General features: G+C 35.7%; 1 protein-coding gene and 1 non-coding gene across 8 annotated transcripts in view; both read right to left on the bottom strand.

Annotated features, from left to right (window-relative positions):
- Positions 1–23,906, bottom strand: part of LOC150101815 (phosphatidate cytidylyltransferase, mitochondrial) — a 195,858-nt gene that overhangs the window by 143,032 nt on the left and 28,920 nt on the right. For 4 of the 7 annotated variants that reach the window (XM_090400300.1, XM_090400305.1, XM_090400304.1 and 1 more), the window contains 2 exons: positions 15,898–16,089; positions 4,473–4,511 (listed from right to left, as the gene is read on the bottom strand). In XM_090400300.1, coding sequence (XP_090256426.1) covers positions 4,473–4,511; positions 15,898–16,089 — 231 coding nt within the window. The remainder of the gene's footprint in view (positions 1–4,472; positions 4,512–15,897; positions 16,090–23,906) is intronic. The other 3 variants (XM_090400301.1, XM_090400302.1, XM_090400303.1) reach the window with 3 other exon arrangements.
- On the bottom strand, positions 1,437–1,510 carry TRNAN-GUU (transfer RNA asparagine (anticodon GUU)). Its single transcript has one exon. It is a non-coding gene; the product is annotated as a tRNA-Asn (tRNA).

Here is a 23,906-nt window from a genome sequence, read left to right as displayed (position 1 = left end):
AGAATAAGGAACCTAGTTCACAAATTTGGGAAAAGGATAAGATTGTCCAAGCTCAGAAGGATGATCCCATACTAAAAACTATTTATGAAGCAGTATTGAAAGGTGAAACTCAGCTAGATACATTTTTGAATCTGGAAAACTTGTATTTAGATAAAGATGGGTTACTCTTATCTAGACAAATGGAAGATGGAAAGTTGAAGGTGAAAATATTGGCACCAACTAAAATGATTCCTTGGATTATGTATACTTTCCATGATTCTGACTTAGCAGGACACCAAGGGTTTTCTAGAACTTTGGAAAGAATAAAGGATCGTTACATCTGGAAAGGTATGAAGAGTGATATACTCACGTATGTCAAATCATGCCATAAGTGCCAAATAAGATCCCCTTTTAGAGGAAAAGCTCCTTTACAACCATTTCCAATTCCAACTAGACCATTTCAAGCTGTTGCTATTGATGTAGTAGGTCCACTACCAATTACTAAAAAAGGAAATAGGTATATTCTAGTAATCATAGACATGCTAACTAGATTTCCTGAAGCAGTATCAATGAAAGACCAATCTGCAAAAACTATTGCAAGAAAGTTTTTGAATACGATAGTTTGTAGATATGGAGCTCCTCAGACCTTACTTTCAGATCAAGGAGCAAATTTCACATCTGAACTATTATTACAGTTATGTAAATTGCTTAATGTTAAGAAGATTTTTACAACACCTTATCATCCGCAATGTAATGGTATGTGTGAAAGACTAAATAGAAACATTATTATTATTATTATTATTACGGGTATCTCCATGGAGTCAGTAGACTCATCGCGGGAGACCCAAACTAGCAAAACAATATCTGTCATATCTCTTCTTGAATTCATTTACAGACGAAGAGCTCACAACTAAGTCAGGCAATGAATTCCACTCATTCATCACCCTCCAGGCAAAAAACCTTGTTCTGACACCTTTGTTAACCACACTCTTCTTTAATTTCCAGAGATGACCTCTTGTTCTTCCATCACTATCACACAGCTGAAACATTTCCCCTGCATCAATCCTATAAAAACCTTTTAGTAATTTGAATGTTTCTATCATATCCCCTCTTCTTTGCCTATCAACCAATCTCTGCAATCCACAAGCTCTCAATCTATCAATGTAGGGAGCATTTTTTATATCACTCACCAACTTGGTCACTCTTCTCTGAACCCTCTCCACAGCCTCCTCATCTCCAAGGAATCCAGGTGACCAGACCTGAGCACAGTAATCCAAATGTGGAAGTATCAATGCTTTATAAAGGGGAATAATAACCTCTTTATCTCTGGATGTCAGTGTGTTCCTCAACAACCAAGTAATCCTATGTGCAATCTTGGACACCTTAGCAATGTGTCCTCTGAACTTCATCTCCCTATCTACCAATACCCCTAAGTCCCAAAAAAGGAAAGAACCACACGCTCCCGGGTGGGCTTGAACCACCAACCTTTCGGTTAACAGCCGAACGCGCTAACCGATTGCGCCACGGAAGCACCTACGAAACATAAAGCAAATACTTTCAAAGTTGGCAAACACCAAAATGAATGATTGGGATACACATATCTCTCAAACATTATTTGCATGTAGGTCTGCTTTTCATTCTGCTATCAAGGAAAAACCATCTTTTGCATTATATGGTTTTGATCCAGTTTTTCCTAATGAACTTGTTTCAGTTATTCCAAATACAGGATACAGTGATATAAATGAATATTTAGAATTAGTAATAGATAAGTTTTCCACTACTCATAGACTAGTAGGTGAGATAAGTAAATTAAGTGCTCAGAAAACTAGACAATATATAAATCACTTTAGAAAGTATAAATCTTTTGTACCAGGTGATTTGGTATTGTTAGATGATAAATCTAGTATTAAAAGAGTTGGGAAATTAGGAAGAAAAGCCTTAGGTCCATTTAGAATTTTAGACAATTTTTCTCCAGTAAATTTTAGAATTCAAGATGTCAATAATCCTAGTAAAATTTTAAATGTACACTCTGACAGATTAAAAAGGTACTTTTTGGGAAATAAAAATTTAGTTACTTTAGGTGATAATATGAATAAAATATTGAAGGATGAATGTAGTTTTCCTAATACTAATTGTGAATCTTATTCAAGGTTAAATGATAGGAAAGGGAATAGATCTAATATTCATAACTCAAATATGCAGCGAAAGAAAAAATTAAACTTTGGTAAAATGAACCAAAATACAAGAAATTTTAGAATTCCCAAGACACATATTTCAGATGATGTACAATCTAAGAATGATGATAATCAAATTAACTCTAACATTGATGAAAGTATAGCGGAATTTCATAGGTTGATAAATATAAGATTAAATAAGAAAAGGGAAGTTAAAGATACCTCAAATTTAGTTAGTAAGGATAAGGAATCCCAGAAACTTGTAGAATCTCAAAAACCTGTAGAAATTGATTCTGATAGTGATGATTCTGTAGATTTAGGACATAATTCAAGTAGTTTAAATGAAGTGTTTGAAAGGTATAAAAATGAAATTTTTAAGTATACTAATTTGGAAGAAGAAAGTTCAGAATTATCTTTAGTGTCAGATGATTCTGAAACTAGTGATTCAGAAGATATACATAATGATTAGCAAGAATCACGTTATATTTTAAGATCTAGAAATAAATATTAAAATTTTGTTTAGATGTAGGTTAAATATAAAAAAAATTTTTTTCACAGAAAAATGAAACTGATGTAAAAATAATCATATTAAAAAATTCTGAATATTTTTACGTATTAATTATGCTTGTTAGTTTTTGTTTTCATACACGCAGTGTCTGCACTTGTGATGTGCTCGTTATGAAAATGTTATATTAGAAGTAACATGTAAAGAAGTAAAAATATTGAAGTACTTACTAAACTGATTATTTGTGTTACTTATAAGAAAGTTTGTTGTATTTTAAAATGTTGAATTTTGTGTTTGTGAAAGACTTTCTCTAGCGCTGATGGATACAGCGAGTCAGCCATTTTATTGCAGTGCGTAGTTTCTGACTTTTGTGAAGTGCGCATGCTCCCGGAGAGAACTTGATGTGTGATTGACAGCTGACAAGGAAAGCGTTGCGTATCCAAGTTACAGTTGTAAACAAGAGAGCGTTCGAAAAGTTTTTAGAACACTGGCCGAGGAATATTCAAGTTGGAAGGAACTTGATTTTTTGTGTGCGGCAGTCAAAAGAATTTTCTTAATGTATTCCGAAAAGGGAATAGTGAAAATAATAGGTTTCAAGCAGGAATAAGTAAAGAATAAAAAGGAAATCTTGAAACTATAAGTTTTTATAAACTGGCCGAGATATATTCAAGTTGGGAGGAACTTGATTTTTTGTGTGCGGCAGTCAAAAGAATTTTCATAATGTATTCCGAAAAGGGAATAGTGGAAATATTAGGTTTCAAGGAGAAATAAGTAATGAATAAAAGGAAATCTTGAAACTGTAAGTTTTTATGGTGAAATAAGTTAAGACTGTCAATTTAGTATTGTGAATGAAAGGAGAACTTGTTGCTTACATTCTAAAGTGAATGTTTTTCTTAGAGAAAATATTGATAAGGAAGTTTTATAAGTATTAAGAATGCCTGAAAGTGAAAGTTTAGAAAATATATTCATTAAGAAGATTTTTAGGTATTAAAGGTGCCTGATCTGATGAGTATTACTACTAAAAGGAAAACAGGATATAGTCAAGAAGACTTTATGTATGTTATATTGATTGATGAAAGGATCCTGATAATGAAGTACAGAGCCTTGTAACTTCTGGAAAAGAGCCTTAACAGAAAGAGAAAAAGACTATGAACATTTTTTTGTGATTGTGAAAGAAAAAGTGTTTAGTCTTAAGAGTAAGTTTATATTTTTAAATAAGGCCTTGGATCCATATAATCTGTAGTTATAGTTATGTATTATTACTAGAAGTGTATATATATTGATTTAGTTTTATTAAATGTGTTTATTTTGTACTTGGTATTGAGTCAATGATTAGTTGGATTCTGAAAGAGTGAGTTAAAGTCATTGCACCAATTGGAGTGAACTCTTTGTGCAAATATAATAACATATAGGGACACTCGGAGTCAAAAAATAAAAATAATTGTTAGTAAAAGATATTTATATAATATTTCATCTCATAAGTATATAGTATAATTATTAACAAAGGCACAGCCGGTAGACTAAAAAGTTAATATACTATACATATACATAAAGAGGGAAGTATATATAAAAATACACAATATAAATAACAATGGCGCAGCCTATAGGATAATTGATTATGATAAATAACACACCCACATATATTTTTTTATATGTGTCCCACCTATAAAAGATTATAAACTTATATTACATTATTATCTTAAGATTGGCTAAGAATTAAATAATCGAGAAATCTTGCTCTAGATTTCAGTATTACCTAAAGGAATTCATAAGCATCCATGCCATTTATGCAAAAGAGAGAATTGGGAACTTACTGTATCACTGCTGCTAATGATTTTCAGTTGTAACCTTTCCTATTTATAAATTTTGGAAAGAAAAAAAAAAAAAGCACAAAAAGTGAAAATGAGTTAGCATATACAAATGCTATAAACAAAAAAATTGCATATTTGATCGTATCATCTAATATTAGTTTGTTTGTTTTTTTATTTCCTTATAAATTGTATTCTCAGAGGAAATTGTATTCTAGATACCTATAAATGCTAAACCTGCTTTTTATTAAGAAAATAAAAATGTGGGCTGCATTAGATATGTAGCCTGATAACAGTCATTCTTTTGTTGCAACTTCTGGCCAATTCCCAACAGATATTAGGAGGTTACTAAGGAGAGTGAAAAATAACAGTATGACAGGAAAGATAGTCAGTGTGTTGCCAAGGTATGATACCGATGAGGTTGAAACAGAGAGCAAGAATCATGAATAATATGTTGGCAGAGTTGCATGAGGAGAAGGGAGTGAAGTTTGCAAATGTATGGCATGCATTTGAGGTAAACATGGATTTGTATAAAACTGATCGGTTGCATTTAAATAGATTTGGTGTGAGTCAGCTGGAGAGATTATTGAGTCTAAGGAGACAGATAAGATATATAGGGATATAGGGTAAATGGTGATAAAAACGATTGGGCAGGTGTGGGAAAATCACAACCACACCAAGAGACTGGATATAGACTTTAAAGTGAATTGCTGTTATTTATGAATGGCAGGAGCATCAGAAAAATAAGGGAGATGAAAAAATTATTTTGCTGATTGAGTTTATTTGCTCCTAATTTGTTGAAATGAGTAAAACATAGTTCATCATCATCAAATTCCTGACATGTACCCTCAAGGGGTGGTACTACATGAAAAATTTACATCATAGCTAACTTTCTATCTACAATTTTCCTCGAAATCAGTCGGTTACTTGTCAAGACTCCAACATTATCAGATCTTATATTTCTATTGTCTAAGGCACTTTGTACGGTATCAATTCACCTATATCTTGGTCTTCCTCTGGGTCGTTTTCCTGCCAACCTGGCAGAGAACATCTATTTTGCTAATCTTTTCTTGCCCATTCTGTTTAAGTGACCATACCACCTGAGATTAGCTCTGCTAACACATTCCTGGATGCTGACAATGTCAAGTTCTTTCCTAATATCCTCGTTTTTAATATGATATTGCCATTGATGCCATCTGTTCACGCCTATAATCTTTCTCAGGACTCTCTTATCTGTGGTCTCTAGTCTTTGGTCAAGTGTTTTACTTCTGACCCAGCTCTCAGATTCCATAAGTTAAAACTGGTTTGAACACTGTCTTGTATACAGCTAATTTAGTGTTCCAACTAATTTCTCTCTTATTCCATATGAATTTATTCAATTGACTTCCCACCATACCAACTTTGCTGATTCTGTTGTCTATTTCTATATTTAATTTACCATCTTTAGTAAAAATCGTGCCTAAATAGCTGAAATGTTTTACTTGTTCCACAGGTTCTCCATTGACAAACAGTTGACATTTTCAATGATTCTGCCTATTTTCATTGTCTTTATATTGCTGATCTTCATACCATATCTATTACAACAGCTATTCAATTTAATCAGGGAATCTTGCAAGCTTGTAGCAGATTTATTTAGAAGTATAACATTGTCTGCATAAAGCAAAGAGCTGACATTAACATTTCCAATTCTGATATCATTTTTAATACCACTTTCCTTCATAACGTGATCCATATAGATAATGAATAACAGAGGGGATAATGTACATCCTTGTCTCACACCAGATTAAACATTAAGCCATCTTCCTGTACTTCCTTCAATTCTAACTGCTGACTTACAATTAAAGACTAAGTATTGCTTGATATAATGGCCCATTGACACCATATAACTGTAGTGTATTGAATAGCTTCTCTCTTGGCACCTTGTGATATGCCTTTTCCAGATCAACAAAACTTAAATACAGATCTTTGTTATATTCCCATGCTTTCTCAACTATTTGTCGTAAAGTGAAGATCTGATCCTGACGGCCTCTATTTGGCCTGAATCCAGCTTGTTCTTCACCAAACTTTTCTTCCACAATTCTTCTCATTGTTAGATGAGGATAATATCACACAAATAGAAATGGAAGGGTATAATGTTTTTTGTGAGGATAGCGGACATGAAGAGAGTGGGAAGGATGCCACTGCTGATAATAGGGGAATTTTGTCCACACAAAGTAGAGATGCAAGAGGGGAAATAGTGACTATGTTTTGAGCCAGGAAAAGATATATATACTTGGATGCTGCTATAAAGGCCATGGAATGTGGGTGGTGATGAGGAAACATATAAGTAACTTGAGTTAGTGAAGAAGGGTTATGGGTGATCTTAATTATAGTAATTAATATAGATTGAAATGAAGAGCTTTTGGATATAAGAAAAATGAATTTCTTGAGTTTTTGTGAGACAACTATCTTAGGTGGTTGTAAGGGAGGGCACACAAGAGTGTGCCCTCCTTAATGAGTCTTAGATCTAATAATTTCAACAGAAGATATAATTGTGAGTGGGGTGTCACATTTCATCTAGTTGATGAAATGTGACACCTCACTCATATGAAATTACAGCATAGAATGAAGAGTGAAGTGAGAAGAAGATAAAATGCTTCTTGGGCACTGATCCAGAAATATTTATCATCAATGTGTGTGCATGTATTCTGAAGGTCAAAAGGCTGAATAATGTAAATGTCAAATGAATTAAATATGAAATCTTGAAGAAGAGGTACTGTGAAAGAAGTATAAAATGAATAGTAATAATCAGTTGCATGTAGAGTATATAGAAAGTGGGTCAGGAAGGCGACTCAGTAAGAACAGTAAAACTACACTATGAGAAGAAATTAGTAATCAGGCCAAGAAAAATCCTAGTTTTTCCAATATGTGGCAAATAGAAAAAAAAAATGATTATGGTAATATTCATTTCACACAAATTATGGACTCTACAACAGTGTTATAAATAATTATTTTAATTTCCCGATGTTTCGACCTTCATATTAATGTCATCATCTGGAGTATACACACACACACACACACACACATATATATATATATATATATATATATATATATATATATATATATATATACAGAGACAAGCTAAATTACATTTCCCATAGTATGCTGAAGAGACAATGGATTTGATCAACGTTTATTATACTGGCCTGATCTCTAGTGAAAATAAAATAAAATTACAATAAATAAATGAAATAAAATATGTTAACTACATCAAAGCTATATTCATTTAAGACAACATCAGAGAAACCTTCTTTCATATATATATATATATATATATATGCACACACACGTATATACTAGGGGGGCTCTGCCCCCTTGGCATCCCCCCCCCCCCGAGTTCCGGGCTGATAAGCCAGAGACAAAAAACATGACATAAAAACGCTTAAAATTTCGGCTTATCTTTTTATATATAGAAAGTAGACTAGTTTCACTGCAGATAATTGTGGCTTCATCTGGTTTAAGACAAAAAATACAATGAAAGGCTAACACGAATTTTATTTTTTATTTTAACCAAAACGAAGCCACAAGTATATCTGGCAAAACTAGTTGGTTATCAGAGCCCTGATCTCAACTCTATTGTAATATGTAATATTATTACAGTCAATAAACCCAATGCATTTCTTCTTATAATAACAGAAATGTTATCTAGACACTTTCCAATATTAGCTTTCCTTAGGGTTATAACTGTGCAATTATCAACCACTATAATTTACTTCTCCAGTAATCAGTGATTGAATCATGTACATTCAGTCACAATTGCATTTCAGTTGAATATGAAAGGAAATTACTAATGAATGTTACTACTTTAAATAGTAATTACTTTATCATAGAATAATAAAGTAATTCTTGTAGACTGAACTTGTTACTGGTTGGAATTATAACTGGGGCACCTAAAGCCTTAACATCAGCAGATCATTTTTGTTTTATGAGGAACAATTTCCTGGAGGAGGGGAAAAAATTGAGCTACCTTTGAATTAGTTAGCCTCAAACAGAGTTGAAAATGTGGGTTGTAGGATTGTCAAATATATTTGTTACATTCAAAGAAGCATTTTATTTGCTGTAAACTCAGAATATTTCTGGATGGAATTTTGGCACAAATGATATTAGAAAAATCAATTAGTGCCAAGGTACATAATAATAATAACTGATTCTCCTAAAATGCCAGTAGTTGGAGAGCTTAGAGTGGCAGAACCAACCATTTCATGTTTTCGGACTTTTTCAAGTAAAATTTTACAGAAAGATGACAGATTATACACAAAATTAATGAAGAAAACACATCAGTCTTTTCCTTTCAATGGTATCTAAGAAGCCATTAATTTCCAAGATTCTATTTTGAAGAAAACCGGATATGACTGCAAATGCATTCCGTTTTCACTATGTGAAAATCCAGGTGGGAAAAAACATTTTGTTCCTCTGATATTTCATTAATTAAAAAGATTTCACTTTAAATATTTTCTTAAATATGTTTGCTTTTGGCTTTGAAATAATATTAGATCTTTAATATCCACTATTTATTTTTAATTGACATCACTTAAATGGAGCAGTAAGGCTCTTTCTTTATTAATTTTTTTTTATATATATTTGACAAGAAATTATATTATTATTATTATTATTCAGGCCTCCAAGGAGTCAAAAGACTCATCGAGGGAGGTCCTTCCTAAGACATAAAGTCTGTCAAGACTCATCGAGGGGAGGTCCCCCCCCTGAGAAACACAAAGTCTATCATACCACTCTTTAAACTCACTGACCGTTCTCGCTCCCACCACTCCATCAGGCAATGCATTCCACGGCTCAACCACCCTCCACACAAAGAAACCACTCCTTACCCTCTTGCTCACAGTTTCCTTTCGTAACTTCCAGGGATGGCCTCTTGTCATCACTCCTTCCCACTGATCAACCAAGCGAAAGAACTCCCCAGTGTCAACCCTGTAACCACCTCTCAACAGTTTAAAAGTCTCAATCATATCACTTCTCCTTCTTCTATCCACCAAACTCTGCAGTCCACATTCTCTCAGCCGATCCTCATAACTATCCTTGTACAGTCCTGAAACCATCTTTGTCATCCGTCTTTGTATCCTTTCCACAGTTAATTTATCCCATTTCAAATCCTGGGGACCAAATCTGAGAACAATAGTCCAAGTGTGGTCTGATCAGAGACTTATACAACGGAATGATAACCCTTTTATCTCTGCAGGTCAGTGTCCTTCTCATAATTGCAGCAATCCTCTGTGTTACCTTCAACACCTTTGCAATATGTCCCCTAAATTTCAGGTTTCTATCAATCATCAACCCCAGATCTCTTGTCTCCCCCTACTTCCTCCAGTATAACTCCTCCCATAGAGTATGCAGCATCCCATCGATGTTTCCCAAACCTCAAGACCTTACATTTTGCTGCATTAAACTGACACCCCCCATTCATTTGCCCATCTATCTAGCTTATTTAAATCCTCTTGCAGGGCTACCACATCTGCACTATTACTAATAATCCTTCCCAGCTTCACATCATCCGCAAACAACTGAATATTCCCCTGCAATCCACTGGCTATGTCATTGATATAAAGGTTAAACAATATAGGTCCTAGTACTGAGCCCTGTGGGACCCCACTTGTAACCCTCTGCCTCCTGGAAACTGCTCCACCATACACAACTCTCTGATACCTATCAGACAGCCAATCCTGAATCCAGTTGACCAATCTGACATCCAGACCCATGTGCTGCAACTTAAATATCAGCTTATCATGTGGCACCCTATTGTTTTAAACAACAATATAATTTCTTTATACAAGCATAACCAAACCTAGAAGTTATGTACTTGTTATGTATATAGACGTTATGCACTTCACATCAATTACCTAAGCAGTACATAATGCAAAAATATTATGGGATGGGCCACCACCCAGACTGGTTCTAACATTTACTGAGATCTCATCCTGCTACTGAGATCTACTGCCTGCTGCTACTACCACCAACAGTTTTTTTTGAACTGCACATGAAAAATGAAAAACTGTAGTTGGTGAAACTCACAAGGCCTTTCATAAATTAATAAAATTACACATTCCTCAATTAAAACATATCACACTATTCAAATTTTTCTTGTATGTCAATTTTTAGTGAAACAAAAAGAAACCAATTTTAAGTATACATTTTTAAAAGCATCCAATACACACATGAAATTTCAATAACAGTTGTTTTTTCACTAGAAAGTGTAACAAAGTGTGCTGCAAATACAATTAAGATTTTATAAGAAACTATGAATGCCAATTGAAGAAACAATACTATTTGTATTAATCAAAAAATGCATTCATAAAAAGGAAAATATGGGCTCTCTGAAATGCATCTTATAAGTAATACTAAGGCAATATATGCTGAAAATTGTAAATAAATAAATGAATGGATTATTACACTACATAACTCCTCTGTGTTGTTTTTACTTTACATTTTTTGTTTTTAAAAGTAAAAAGTTGAATATATTCATAAAAGATTGTAAGATTTCAAATGTAATAAACCATGTTTGCTGATTTTAAAATGGGACTTCTACCATAACATATCAGCAATGTGATTAGGACTGTATATTAATTTCCATATCATACTGAATGGTTTTTTTCTAATGCTGAAGAAATCAGTGAGTATAAAGCAGTGCTGTCTTTTAATGGTGGGGGGGGGGCGACATATAGAGTAAAAAGCCAATGACATTATAAAAGGGGCACTCCTAAACAATAGTAGGCTAAACAGCCATAAAAATAATATTTTCTTAGAGGAGTAACATGGGAATTTTCCCAGAAATAATACCTACAACATACAGACTTTTAAAAGTCATGTTGTACTAAGTCAACACATACCGAAGTATGAAAGCAACATGTTGCCAGGCCACTTTTTTTTAATGTAAGATAAAAATAAAGGGCTAGCTTTATTATTAACATCTAACCTCCGTGGAGTCAGAGACTCATCATGAGAGATACACGCTACTTCACATGATGCTCATCGAACTGTGCCTTAAACTAATTCAATATGTCTACATTCACAACACACTAAGGCAATGCATTCCACTCACCAACCACTCTCCATGCAAAGAACCTTCTCCTCACTCCTCTGTTCACACCCTCCTTATACAGTTTCCAGCAATCGCCTCTTGTTCTACCCCCTCTCCCATTCTATGAAAAATCTCTTCCATGTCAACCTGATAACAACCCTTAACTAGCTTATATGTCCCAATCATATTCCCCCCCCCACCTCCTCCTATTTATGAGGCTTTACAATTTACATTCTCTCAATCTGTCCTTGTACTCCACATTCCAAAGACCACTGACCATCACCTTTGTGAATCTTCTCTGGATCCTTTCCAACATATCCTTGTCACCATGAAAACCTGGCAACCAAATTTGTGTACAATAATCCATATGAGGCCTGATCGAGGCCTTATACAATGGCATCATAACTGCTCTATTTCTGCATGTCAGGGTCCTTCACATCATTGCCATTATCTGATGTGACATCTTCACAACTTGTGCAGTGTGGCCCCTAAATTTCAGGTCCTTGTCCACCATCCCTCCTAGATCGCTCATCTCCTCTGCTTCCTCTAAAGTTTCCCACCAAGTTTATACTTCGCATCCCATCGTTGCTTACCAAATCTCAAAATCTTACACTTTGCAACATTGAAATGACACTTCCTCTTACCTGCTCATTCATGCAAAAGTCCTCATGTATGGCCATGATATAGTTACAAAGGGTACAAAGACAGATGACAGGGTACAAAGACAGATGACAAAGATGGTTTCAGGACTGTACAATTTTGGTTATGAGGATTGGCTGAGGGAATGTGGACTGCAGAGTTTGGTGGATAGAAGAAGGAGAGGTGATATGATTGAGACTTTTAAACTGTTGAGAGGTGGTTACAGGGGTGACACTGGGGAGTTCTATCGCTTGGTTGAACAGCAGGAAGTGATGACAAGAGGCCATCCCTGGAAGTGGAGAGTGGTTGAACCATCGAATGCATTGACTGATAGAGTGGTGAGAGAGCAAGAACGGTCAATGAGTGGTATGACAGACTGTGTGTGTTTCCTAGGAAGGACCTCCCACGATGAGTCTTTTGTCTTCATGGAGGCAAATGACCTGAATAATAATATTTTATGCTGTTTTGCACAAAAGGATATGTAACTAGCCAACATGGTAGTCATATTTACTAATTATAGAAAGCAACCAAAGTATACTTCTATAGTGCAACAGCCTTTAAAAATGCTTCTTACAACCAATCCTAAATTTAATAATGCAGTAAGCTTTACCTATAGTGATTTGGGTAAAAAAGAGCTAGTTCAAATGTCTAGTACAAACTTTTGATAAAGGATTTTCAAAACAGATGAGTTACACAAGTCTCAATTTCCCCCAAGAATCTAGGAGCTTTGTAGAATAAAACCCACCCCTATAATGAACTCAAAATGCATGTTTAGTGCTTATGAGTTGCCATTTTATTTATCATGACACTGATGCCATACTTTATCAGAGGAAATAAATTAATCAGAATTAAACTAAGCTCTCTTGGCTGCTACAGTGAGAGTTGACTATTGCAGTGAACATACAGAAAAGATGCCTGTAAAAACATACTTTCACTTAAGTGGTTCACAGTAGTTTATGTTTATAATAAACAGTAATAATGATTTTGCAAGATGTAACATCATTTCCATAACTTCCCCAAGTTGAATTTTGAATGAACGTTTTTTAACTTGGGTTTATTATATGTTAAAGATACCAAGAAATTATATACTTGGTTTTAATTCTTTTCCCAAGGAAGCAAAAACAATGGTTTGCATGTGAAATATATTCATGTCTGAGCTACTTGTATACAGAGGCAAATAACTTCTTATCATTTGACTTGGTATGTATCCCATAATGCAAAGCTCACCCCATTTCAGGTGTGTAAAATGCTATGCATAATGGGGAGGGCACTACCCAGACTGGTTTCAACCTTTATTGAGGTCTCATCAGTGGGACTCAGACCTGGGAGAGATACCAAGGCTGAAGTAATGCAAAAGTCATATATATCTCATATACAGGTAGCCAAAAGGTGCTTGACCTTATTAATAAAAATCTCTGGATAAGAGAAAGATGTAAAAAGATTTTTACCTTGGGTTTATTATACGTTAAAGATACCAAGAAATTATATACCAGGTTTTATTCCTTTTTTCAAGAAAGCAAAAACAATGTTTTGCACATGAAATATATTTGCATCTTAGCTACTTATATATAGAGGCTAATGAATTCTTATCACTTGCCTTGGTATGTATCCCATAATGCAACACCATACTTTGCATTATGCATAGCATGCAAAATGGGAAGGGCCACTCAGACCGGTTTCGACCTTTACTGAAGTCTCATCAGTGGGAGCCAGTCCCACTGATGAGACACAATGATCAGTTAATGCATAGTGTTAATTATCCCGACCACTGAATTTATGTTGTACATTAAATGTAACTTTTAAATTAACTAAGCAGTATCCTTAGTTTTGTAAATCAGGAACATATTTTACAGTAATCTTTAAAAAATGATCTAACTATGAGGGTGGTCTGAAAAGTTCTCAGCCTCGACCATAGATGGCAACGCTATCGGCAAGATTTTTTTTTTCTAAGTTGGTACATCTGTCATAAGCATCCAAGTGAAATTGCAAGTCATTCTATCAAGTAGTTTGTTTTATACAGCTGTCTGAAGCAAAAGTGTTGTCTGTATCCCTTGAAACAGATAAAATTGAGTATCGTGCAGTTATAAAATTCTTTGTAAAAGAAGGTTTAACGGCAAAAGGAATTCATTCGAAGTTCATAAAAGTTTATGGGCATTCTTCTCCTTCATTTTTGACAATTAAGAAATGGGCTGCCAAGTTTAAACATGGCTGTACCAGCCTTGAAAATGATCCACATGAAGGACGTCCAAAAAGTGTAACAACACCAGAAATCATAGATCAAATGCATGATATGGTATTGAATGACCGGTGAGTAGAAGTGTGTGAAATTGCCGAGACTATAGGCATTTCAAAAGAACATGTAGGATATATTTTGCATGAAGAATTGCAAGCGAAAAAGCTTTGAGTAAGATGGCTGCCACACTTGCTCACAACAGATAAAACGCACTTGCATGAAAAAATCTCTGAACAGTCTTTGGAGCATTTTAACAAGAATAAAACTGATTTTGTGCATCGATTTATTAGTATGGATGAGACTTGGATTCACCATTACACACCAGAATCCAAACCACAGTCAAAACAGTGGACAGAAGCCAGTTGTTCAGTGCCAAAGAAGACAGAGTCAGTTCCAATCAGCAAGAAAGATCATAGCATCGGTGTTTTGGGATGCAGGCATTTTGTTTATGAATTATCTTGAAAAGGGTAAAACAATAACCAGGGAATATTATTCAGATCTTTTAACCAGACTAGAAGAAAAAGTTCTTGAGAAAAGATCCAGTTCGCAGAAGAAAAAAAATCATCTTTCATCAGGACAATGCACCTGCCCACAAAAGTGTTTTGGCAATGGGAAAATTAAGGGATCTGCACTATGAATTGTTGGAACATCCACACTATTCCCCAGATTTGGCTCCCTCTGACTTCTCTTTCTTCCCAAAACAAACTTTTCCTCACTGGTCAGCGTTTTTCTTCGAATCAAGAGGTGATTGCAGCTGTAGAGGGGTATTTTGCAGATCTTACTGAGAACCACTATAAGGACAGGATAATGGTGCTGGAGCATCACTGGAATAAATGTATTAGTCTTAAAGGAGAATATGTTGAAAAATAAAAATAATTTTGAAATTATATATTTGTTTTTTCATAGTTAGGCTGAGAACTTTTCAGACCACCCTCGTACTGCACTAAATACTCTACTTTGTGCATGATACCATTACCCTTTTCAACTACTTACTTAAAAATAACTAAGTTTTTTTTTTTTTAAGTAATTAACATTCCTAAACATTTCCATCATCTTTTTTTTAGTAGACATTCTATACTAAAAAAGCTTGTAATAATGAATGTTTAGGACAAAACCTGATACTGTAAATACAGCATATAAAAACCACTATGACATGAAAAGAAACAACTGTTTTACTGATTTTATTCTCTACCCAATTATTTATATTTGTGCAGCTATGAATGTAACACAAGATTATAAAAACATATTTAGGCTGATGGAAATCAATTTCCATATTTATTATTATCATCATCAGACTTCCCTGGAGTTAAGACTCATCATGGGATGTGCTTCTTATTGCTTTATTTTTTTTAAATGTTAAGGCTGCTGTGTAGTAATCACCTATACTACTTAGAGGAAATCAAAATTAATAATTTCTTTCTTGAATATACAATTAACATAAAATGCTAAATGAAACAATATGAAAAATTTCCTGAAAATGTAATTACCAAACTAACCATATTGTCCACAGAAACTAATGTGTTGAAATACACACCAGCTCCATACTGCATTTGAAACTGACTGATAAAACGAGGCCCACCATATTTTAAAAATGAATAATGATGTCTATTTTTAGAAAGATTTTCTTGATGCCAGGCAAATGGGTCATCCACAACAAAGATAAAGTCAATCATATTTCCCTAAGAAAATAATAAGTCAAGAAATAAATGTGGGAAAAAATTCAAATAAAGCATAATACCATCAGCAATTAAAAGGATATAATATACTCAATTTTGTTAAACATAAGCATAGATGTGTGTGCATACACAGGTGCATGCATGCATGCATGCATGCACGTGCACGCACACACACACACACACACACACAATATAAACTAATTTCATTTGATATGGATGGGATACAGTCAGTATGTTTCATCAAAAAACAGGTGGTGTTATAGTAAAATATCAAAATGCACATTATGTTCAGGTCCAATTTATCCTACAAGTATTCTTTTAAATTCAAAAAACACTGAATGAAATTATTATTTATAGGCATCTCCATGAAGACAGAAGAATCATTGTGAGAGGCCCATTCAAACAAACAATGTCATTATGCCTCATCTTAAACTCATTCACTGTCAGAACACTCACAACAACCTCTGTCAATCCAAGTTATTCACTACAATAGACATAGATGTGAGTGCATACACAGGTGTGCGTGCACGCGCGCGCGCACACACACAATATAAACTAATTTCATTTGATATGGATGGGATACAGGGTTTCATCACAAAACAGTCAGTATGTTTCATCAGAAAGCAGGTGGTGTTATAATAAAATATCAAAATGCACATTATGTTCAGGTCCAATTTATCCTACAAGTATTCTTTTAAATTCAAAAAACACTGAATGAAATTATTATTTATAGGCATCTCCATGAAGACAGAAGAATCATTGTGAGAGGCCCATTCAAACAATGTCATTATGCCTCACCTTAAACTCATTCACTGTGAGAGCACTCACAACAACCTCTGTCAATCCAAGTTATTCATTACCTTCCAAGCCTCTCATTCTGTTTGGATGATCAAGGCAAATCTCCACAATGATCACTTGTCAAAAGGATGTCCAAAAATTACCCAATATTCTTGATATTAATAAGTCTTCTGGTCCAGGTGGAATCATCCAGCCATGCTAATAACTTATACTCCAGAATTAACAGATATCCTATATTATCTGTATAAGCTGTCATACTCATCAGAAATCTACCCAACAGCACAGAAGCATACCATTTATTCAACCTGTTCCTAAAAAGGGAGATAAAAGTCAGCCATCAGACTATCAACCCATTGCCCTTGCCTCAGCACTCTCAAAAGTGATGGATAGAGTTATAAACAACCATCCATCAATTAATTAGTGATTGCCAATAGGGACTACCATTCTACAGCAGACATTTTTGCTAACCTTACCATGAAAAAATTTAGCAAAACTATGTGGTTCGCTTGATATTTTCAAAGCATTTGATCATGTCTGACATCTAGATCTTCACAACAAGCTACTGTCTCATGGTCCCCCCTCTACCCTTAGTGAGTGAATTGTCAGTTCTCTCTCACTCTCTCTCTGGTTGTTCATAGCATGTCATGATGAATGGATTCCTCTCTATTAAGTTTCTTCATCAATGTTTTCTCGCCAATCTTACTGCTACATATTAATGACCTTCTCTAACTTCAAATCCTATTCATAGTTTTGCTGATGAGAGTACTCTCCATTCCTCTTATTCATTTGAGAAACCTAGTACATATATGATTCAAAATCTTCCATAATCAACGTCTTAAACCTTAATCTCCTCACCATTCTCAAGTGGGGTTAAAATAATCTAGTGAATTCCAATGCTTTCAAAATAAAGTTCTGTCTCATTACTTACAAGAAAGATCTCACATTCACTCCCTCTGACTTTGTTAATGATCCAGTTTCCTCTTATTGGTCCGACTTTCACATCTAGCTCATCTTGATATAATCATAACATCCATAGTCTCCTCTGCCTCTAAAAAACTTGGTATTCTTTTTCATTCAAACACTACTTCTCGCATTTGAAGTGATGAACCCAAAACCTCCCTAAATATTCTTGACTGTATACAAAAGAGGACAATCCATCTAACAGGTGACCTCTCTTCTCTCTCACAGACTTCTTTCAGTACACTTTCTCACAGGTGCTCTATATCTGCATTGTGCTTTTTAATAGATACTTTCCATGAACATTGCTCCATGGAAATGGCCAATGCTTCACTTTCCTTTATTCATGTAACAGCATGAGCAAGCAGCCATTAATCAACATCCATAAACAGTTCAACAACACTCCAAACAAGTCAAACTAAACAGCCTTTACCAATGATACAACCCCAGTTGTATTCATTATTGAAGTGTATTTATGAATAATTGGATGTATGTATTCATAAATAAAATGGATTTAAAAAATTAGGCTATGGACCAGTTGAAAAGATGAAAGTTGATTATTATGACTAACTAAATGAAATATATTTTTATTTCATGGTTAAATTAATAAATAAAAAAGAAATGCATATAGGGAATTGCGGTGTACAAGATGGCAATGTGAGCGGTGATCTAAGAAAGAGTGAGAGCAATTATACAGAAAGAGAAAATGGTTTGAATGATAAAAAAAATGAATTATTTGTAGGAAGTGAGATCGCTAGGCTGCGTGCAGTGATACAAGATGCGCAGCGGCAATTAGAGCACCTACAAAACTCTTTCCAGAGTGATTCGGCTAATGTAAATAAACAGCGTGGGCGAGTTTCCGAAATGAAGGAGAGAGTGTTGTATGGTGACTCGTTACTAAGAGGAGTAATAGATGGGAGTGTAACTAAATCGTACTTACCGGGTGCGAAATTTAAGGATGTAAGTGAGAGCATTAGAGTGCAAAAACAGAGGGTGAAAGAAATAACAATTGTGGCTGGTACGAATGAATTGAAAGGTGATAAATTTTTTATGAGAGAGGACTTGAAAGTATTGTTAAAGGTAGCGAAAGAAAAGAGTGACAGAGTTAGAATGGTGAGTCTGTTACCGCGGTATGACAGAGAGGAGTTTAGAAGGGGGGCCATAATCGCAAATGATATTATGCGCAGGTTATGCGGACGGTGTGGTGTGGAATTTGTGGACGTGTGGAATGAGTTTGATGGGCGAAAGGACTTATACAAGATGGCCTGCATTTGAATGGACTTGGTGTGCGGAGACTGGAAAAAGTGTTGCTGAATGAAGTGAAAATGGATGTGCAGAACCAGGGAAACTAGAACTACCAAGGAGGGGGGGAAGTGGATATCCACACATCAGTGAGACAGTTGAGTGTAAAAATGAATATAATGTACCTGAGCCAGCAATAAGGACAAAAAATGGGAATGGGATATTTAGAATAACGCATCAAGATAGGGGTGGGACAAAGGGAACACTGCAATTCATGTATACTAATGCCAGGAGTATTAAGAACAAGAAGGAAGAATTTTTGGCCTTGATTGGCTCTTCCTGGCCACAGGTTATTGGCATTAGTGAAACATGGCTGACGGAAGATGATATAGTTAGTGGGATAGAATGTGTAGGTTATAGTATGTTTAGGAGGGACAGAGAGAATAAAATTGGGGGAGGGGTGTTATTGATGATAGCTGATGAACTGCAGCCAAGGAGAATTGAAGTATTGCAGGATAGTGAAAGGAGCTCATTTGAGGCTATTTGGTGTGAGATTGATACTGGCAGAATAAAATATACAGTTGGGTACTGCTATAGACCAGGTGATGGAATAGATGGTGGAGATGGTATGCATAAACAAATTGATGAAATGAGTGGAAGGAGGGTAATTATTATGGGGGATTTCAACTATGGTAACATTGATTGGAAGGAGGAGAGGACACATGTGAGGAAGGAAATGGATTTTATTCAATTATTAAGGGATAACTATCTGAAACAGCATGTAATTGAAAATACTAGGGGTGTGAGAGTGCTTGACCTGGTAATAGTATCTGAGAATTTGACTGTAATGAATATGACCATGTTGCCACCTATTGGTGAGAGTGATCATAAGGTCTTGACCTGGGAGGTGGCTAAAGGTGTGAAATTTGTGATTAAGACAGGGTATATGTGGAATTACCGTGCTGGCAAGTATGACAAGCTTAGGAGATTGCTTGGATCAGTGCCATGGCATGTACAACTGCAAAAGCTGGATGTCGATAGAGCATGGGAAGTGATCAAAGAGCATTTACAGGAGGTTATGGCTGATTGTATACCTAAGGTCCGAATAGTGAAACAAGGAGGGGTTAAATGGATGAATAACACCATTAAGCTTGAGCTGCAAAAAAAGAAACAACTATGGAGGGAATTTAAAGAAAGGGGTGACCTGCAGGCACACGAACGGTATAAAGTACAGGCCAGAAGGGTAACGAGTGTGGTAAAAACAGCAAAAGCTGATTATGAAAGGAAACTAGCTATGCAAGCAAAAGAGAATTCCAAACAGTTCTTTCAATATGCTGCAAGCAAGAAAAAAAAAACTGTACATGGCAAAATGATTTTAAGGAATGACGATGGTAAAGAGTTCACTGAACCAGTCGATATAGTGGAGTTACTGAGCGCGCACTTTGCAAAAGTATATCATCCAGGTGGTGACGTTGAAAAAATGAAGGAACCATTAGTTTATATGGGAATTGTGATGAATGAAGTGGAGGTGAATAGTCTATTACAGAACCTTAATGTGAATACATCTGTGGGATTGGATGGTATACCGGCACGGGTCTTGCATGAAGCGGCTAATGAATTATCAGTGCCCTTGACCATGTTGTTTAATCTGAGTCTCAGGTCTGGCTTAGTCCCGAAGGCGTGGAAAGAGGGGAAAATAGTTTCACTGCATAAAGGAGGATCCAAGACTATGGTTGCAAATTACCGACCGATCAGCATATCAGGAGTCGTTGTCAAGGTCTTGGAGAAAGTAGTCAAGGGAAAAATACAGGAATGGATCGATGAAAATGAGATACTGTACAGAGGATAGCATGGCTTTGTGAAGGGTAGATCATGCCTCAGTAACTTGCTCAAGTTTTATAACAAGGTGACGGCTGAACTGGATAAGGGAAATGGGTTTACAGTGATACTGCTGGACCTGGCAAAGGCATTTGACAGGATACCGCATGGAATTCTAATCCGTAAACTACAACATATGGGAATGGATATAGGGTTGGTGAGATGGATAGCTGGGTCGTTGATGGAGAGATATCAAAGAGTAGTTTATTCAGGAGTAGAGTCCAAAAAACGGCCTGTGACTAGTGGTGTGCCACAGGGTTCTGTTCTTGGACCACTGCTGTTTAATCTGTTCATTAACGATATAGGGAAGGGTCTAAGTGGGACAGTTCATTTGTTCGCTGATGATGCAAAGTTGGGTAGGGCGATAGTGAATGCAGAAGATGTCAAAGTCTTGCAAGATGACTTAGATAGAATAGAGTTCTGGACTGAAGAGAATGGATGTCAATTTCATGTGACAAAATGTAAGGTTATGCATTTCGGAGTGAAAAGATTAGTAGCAGTATACCACATTGGTGGAACTGTACTCCAAGAGATTGATGAGGCCAGGGACTTGGGAGTGTTGGTGGATAGGGAGATGAAGTTTAGGGGGCACACTGCGAAAGTAGCTAAATCAGCTCATCAACTCACTTGGTTGTTGAAAAATACCTTGACGAGCAGAGAAAAACAAGTTATTGTACCTCTGTACCGAGCCCTGATAAGACCTCATCTCGACTACTGTGCCCAGATTTGGTCACCTCGGTTCCTTCTTGATGGGAAGGAGGTTGAGAGGATCCAGATGCGAGTGACTAAGATGATAGCAGGTCTATGGAATGAACCATATGAGAACAGGTTGAAGATTTGTGGGTTGCAGAAACTAGTTGATAGGCGTAAAAGGGGAGACATGATTGAGACATTCAAATTGCTAAAAGGATTCTATAGGATTAATTCAGATGATATTTTTGAGATCAGGACTGGTGGTGGGAGAACTAGGGGACACCCATGGAAGCTGGGCAAGAGCGTGGTTAGCAGGGGTGTTAGAGCTGGGTTCTTTACTTTTAGAGTGGTAAATGAGTGGAATAAGCTGCAAGAGTCTGTTGTGGGTGCTATGACAGTGAGCGAGTTCAAGGCAAGGTATGATAGATACTGTGAGAATGTTGAACAGCTGTGTGAACATGATGTTTAGGGCCTCCCTCGATGAGTCTAAGGACTCCTGGAGTACCCGTGGTAATAATAATAATAATAATAATACTATCCCACAAAAGTCACAAAACATAAATACAGATATAAACAAAATGTCTTTATTTTCAGAAAGTAACAGTCACAATAACAGCTTCAAAGCATCATGAAAGACTATCAGTCTGTGGTACTGTGCTATACTACTCCTTTAAAGCATTAGTAAGCTTGTTTTTGTTTCTAGGTGTTTATCAGAACTTTCCAGATCCCCTCATATAAGGACCAGTCATAAAATTGTAAGACCCTAGCAGTTATCATTCCATACAGTATGATCAACAAACCTAATTCATACAGTAAAAGGCAAAGCAGTATTGCCTTAATGTATTGCATGGAGATTCTATGATAAGAGGTGTGATTTAATGAGAAAGTGACAAAAGCATGTTTCCCAGTAGAAAGATCAAGGATGTTAGTGAGGCTGTTATTTGCAGATAGGAGAAATGAGGAAAGTGATTGGCAACCACAAATGATTTGAAAGCTGAGAAATATGCAGTGAAAGAGGATATGAAAGATTTGTTGAAAGAAGCAAAAATAAAAAATCAGAAAGTAAAGATTCTGATTGCTGCCTTGGTATGACTGGACAGAATTGAGAAAAAGGGCCATGATTGCTAATGAGTCAATGAAAAGATTGCCCAGGAGAAATAGTGTGCAATTTACAGATGTACAGAATGATTTGATAGACAAAAAGACTTGTATATGCTGATGTACTGCATTTGAATTGTTCTGGAGTTAGATGTTTGGAGAAAGTGTTGTTCAGTGAGAATTTGGAAGTGCAAAAATCAAGGAAACTGGGAGATATCAGGCATATGCAATCAAGCGTGTATCTCACTTCTTCTTCTTCTTCTGATTGTGCTATCTTCTATCAAAGGTTAGCGACCATCTTGGCAAACAAACTGCGCTCTTGTGCTAATCTGAGCAGTTGTGCACTGCTCTTTCCTGTCCATGTCTTGATGTTGTCAAACCATGATATTCTTTTTCTTCCTCTAGTTCCTTTGCCACCAATTCTTCCTATCAAAATAGTTTGTAGAAGTTGGTATTTGCTGTTTCTCATGATGTGGCCAAGATACGATGTTTTTCGTTTCTTGATTATTTGTACAAGATGTTTAGCTTTGCCAATGGATTTTAAGACATCTTCATTGGTAATTTTTTCTGCCCATGATATCTTTAGCATTCTTCTGTATAGTCACATCTCAAAGGCTTCGATTTTCTTGATGGTTGTCGCCTTCAATGCCCATGTTTCAACTCCATAGAGCAGAATAGACCACACGTAGCATTTCAGCATTCGGCATCTGACTTCCATGTTTAGGTCTTTATTGCAGAACAGTGTTCTCATTTTCATGAAGGACTGCTGTGCAACTTCAATCCTTGTCTTTATATCTATTTCTGGATCCCACCGTTCATTAAGCCAGCAACCACGATATTTATATCTTGACACTTGATCAATATTTTTCCCATTGAGTGTCAGTTTCATTGATGAGGCTGGATGTTTGCTGATGATCATGTATTTTGTCTTGTTGATGTTTATATTTATTCCCATTCTTTGGCTTTCTATGTATACTCTGTCAATGAGTTTTTGGAGATCCATAATATTATCTGCAATTAGCACGGTGTCATCTGCATATCGAAGGTTGTTAACAATCTTTCCATTTATTGTGATTCCCTCTGAACATTCTTCCAATGCTTTTTTAAAGATTACCTCTGCATATATGTTGAACAGGAGTGGTGAGAGCACACAT

This window comes from Typopeltis vanoorti, chromosome 11 (genome assembly GCF_054136105.1).
Source record: "Typopeltis vanoorti isolate ZY-2024b chromosome 11, IOZ_Tvanoo_1.0, whole genome shotgun sequence".
Classification (NCBI taxonomy): domain Eukaryota; kingdom Metazoa; phylum Arthropoda; class Arachnida; order Uropygi; family Thelyphonidae; genus Typopeltis; species Typopeltis vanoorti.
The sequence above is the reverse complement of the archived record's forward strand: the minus strand, read 5'-3'. Positions and strand labels throughout refer to the sequence as shown.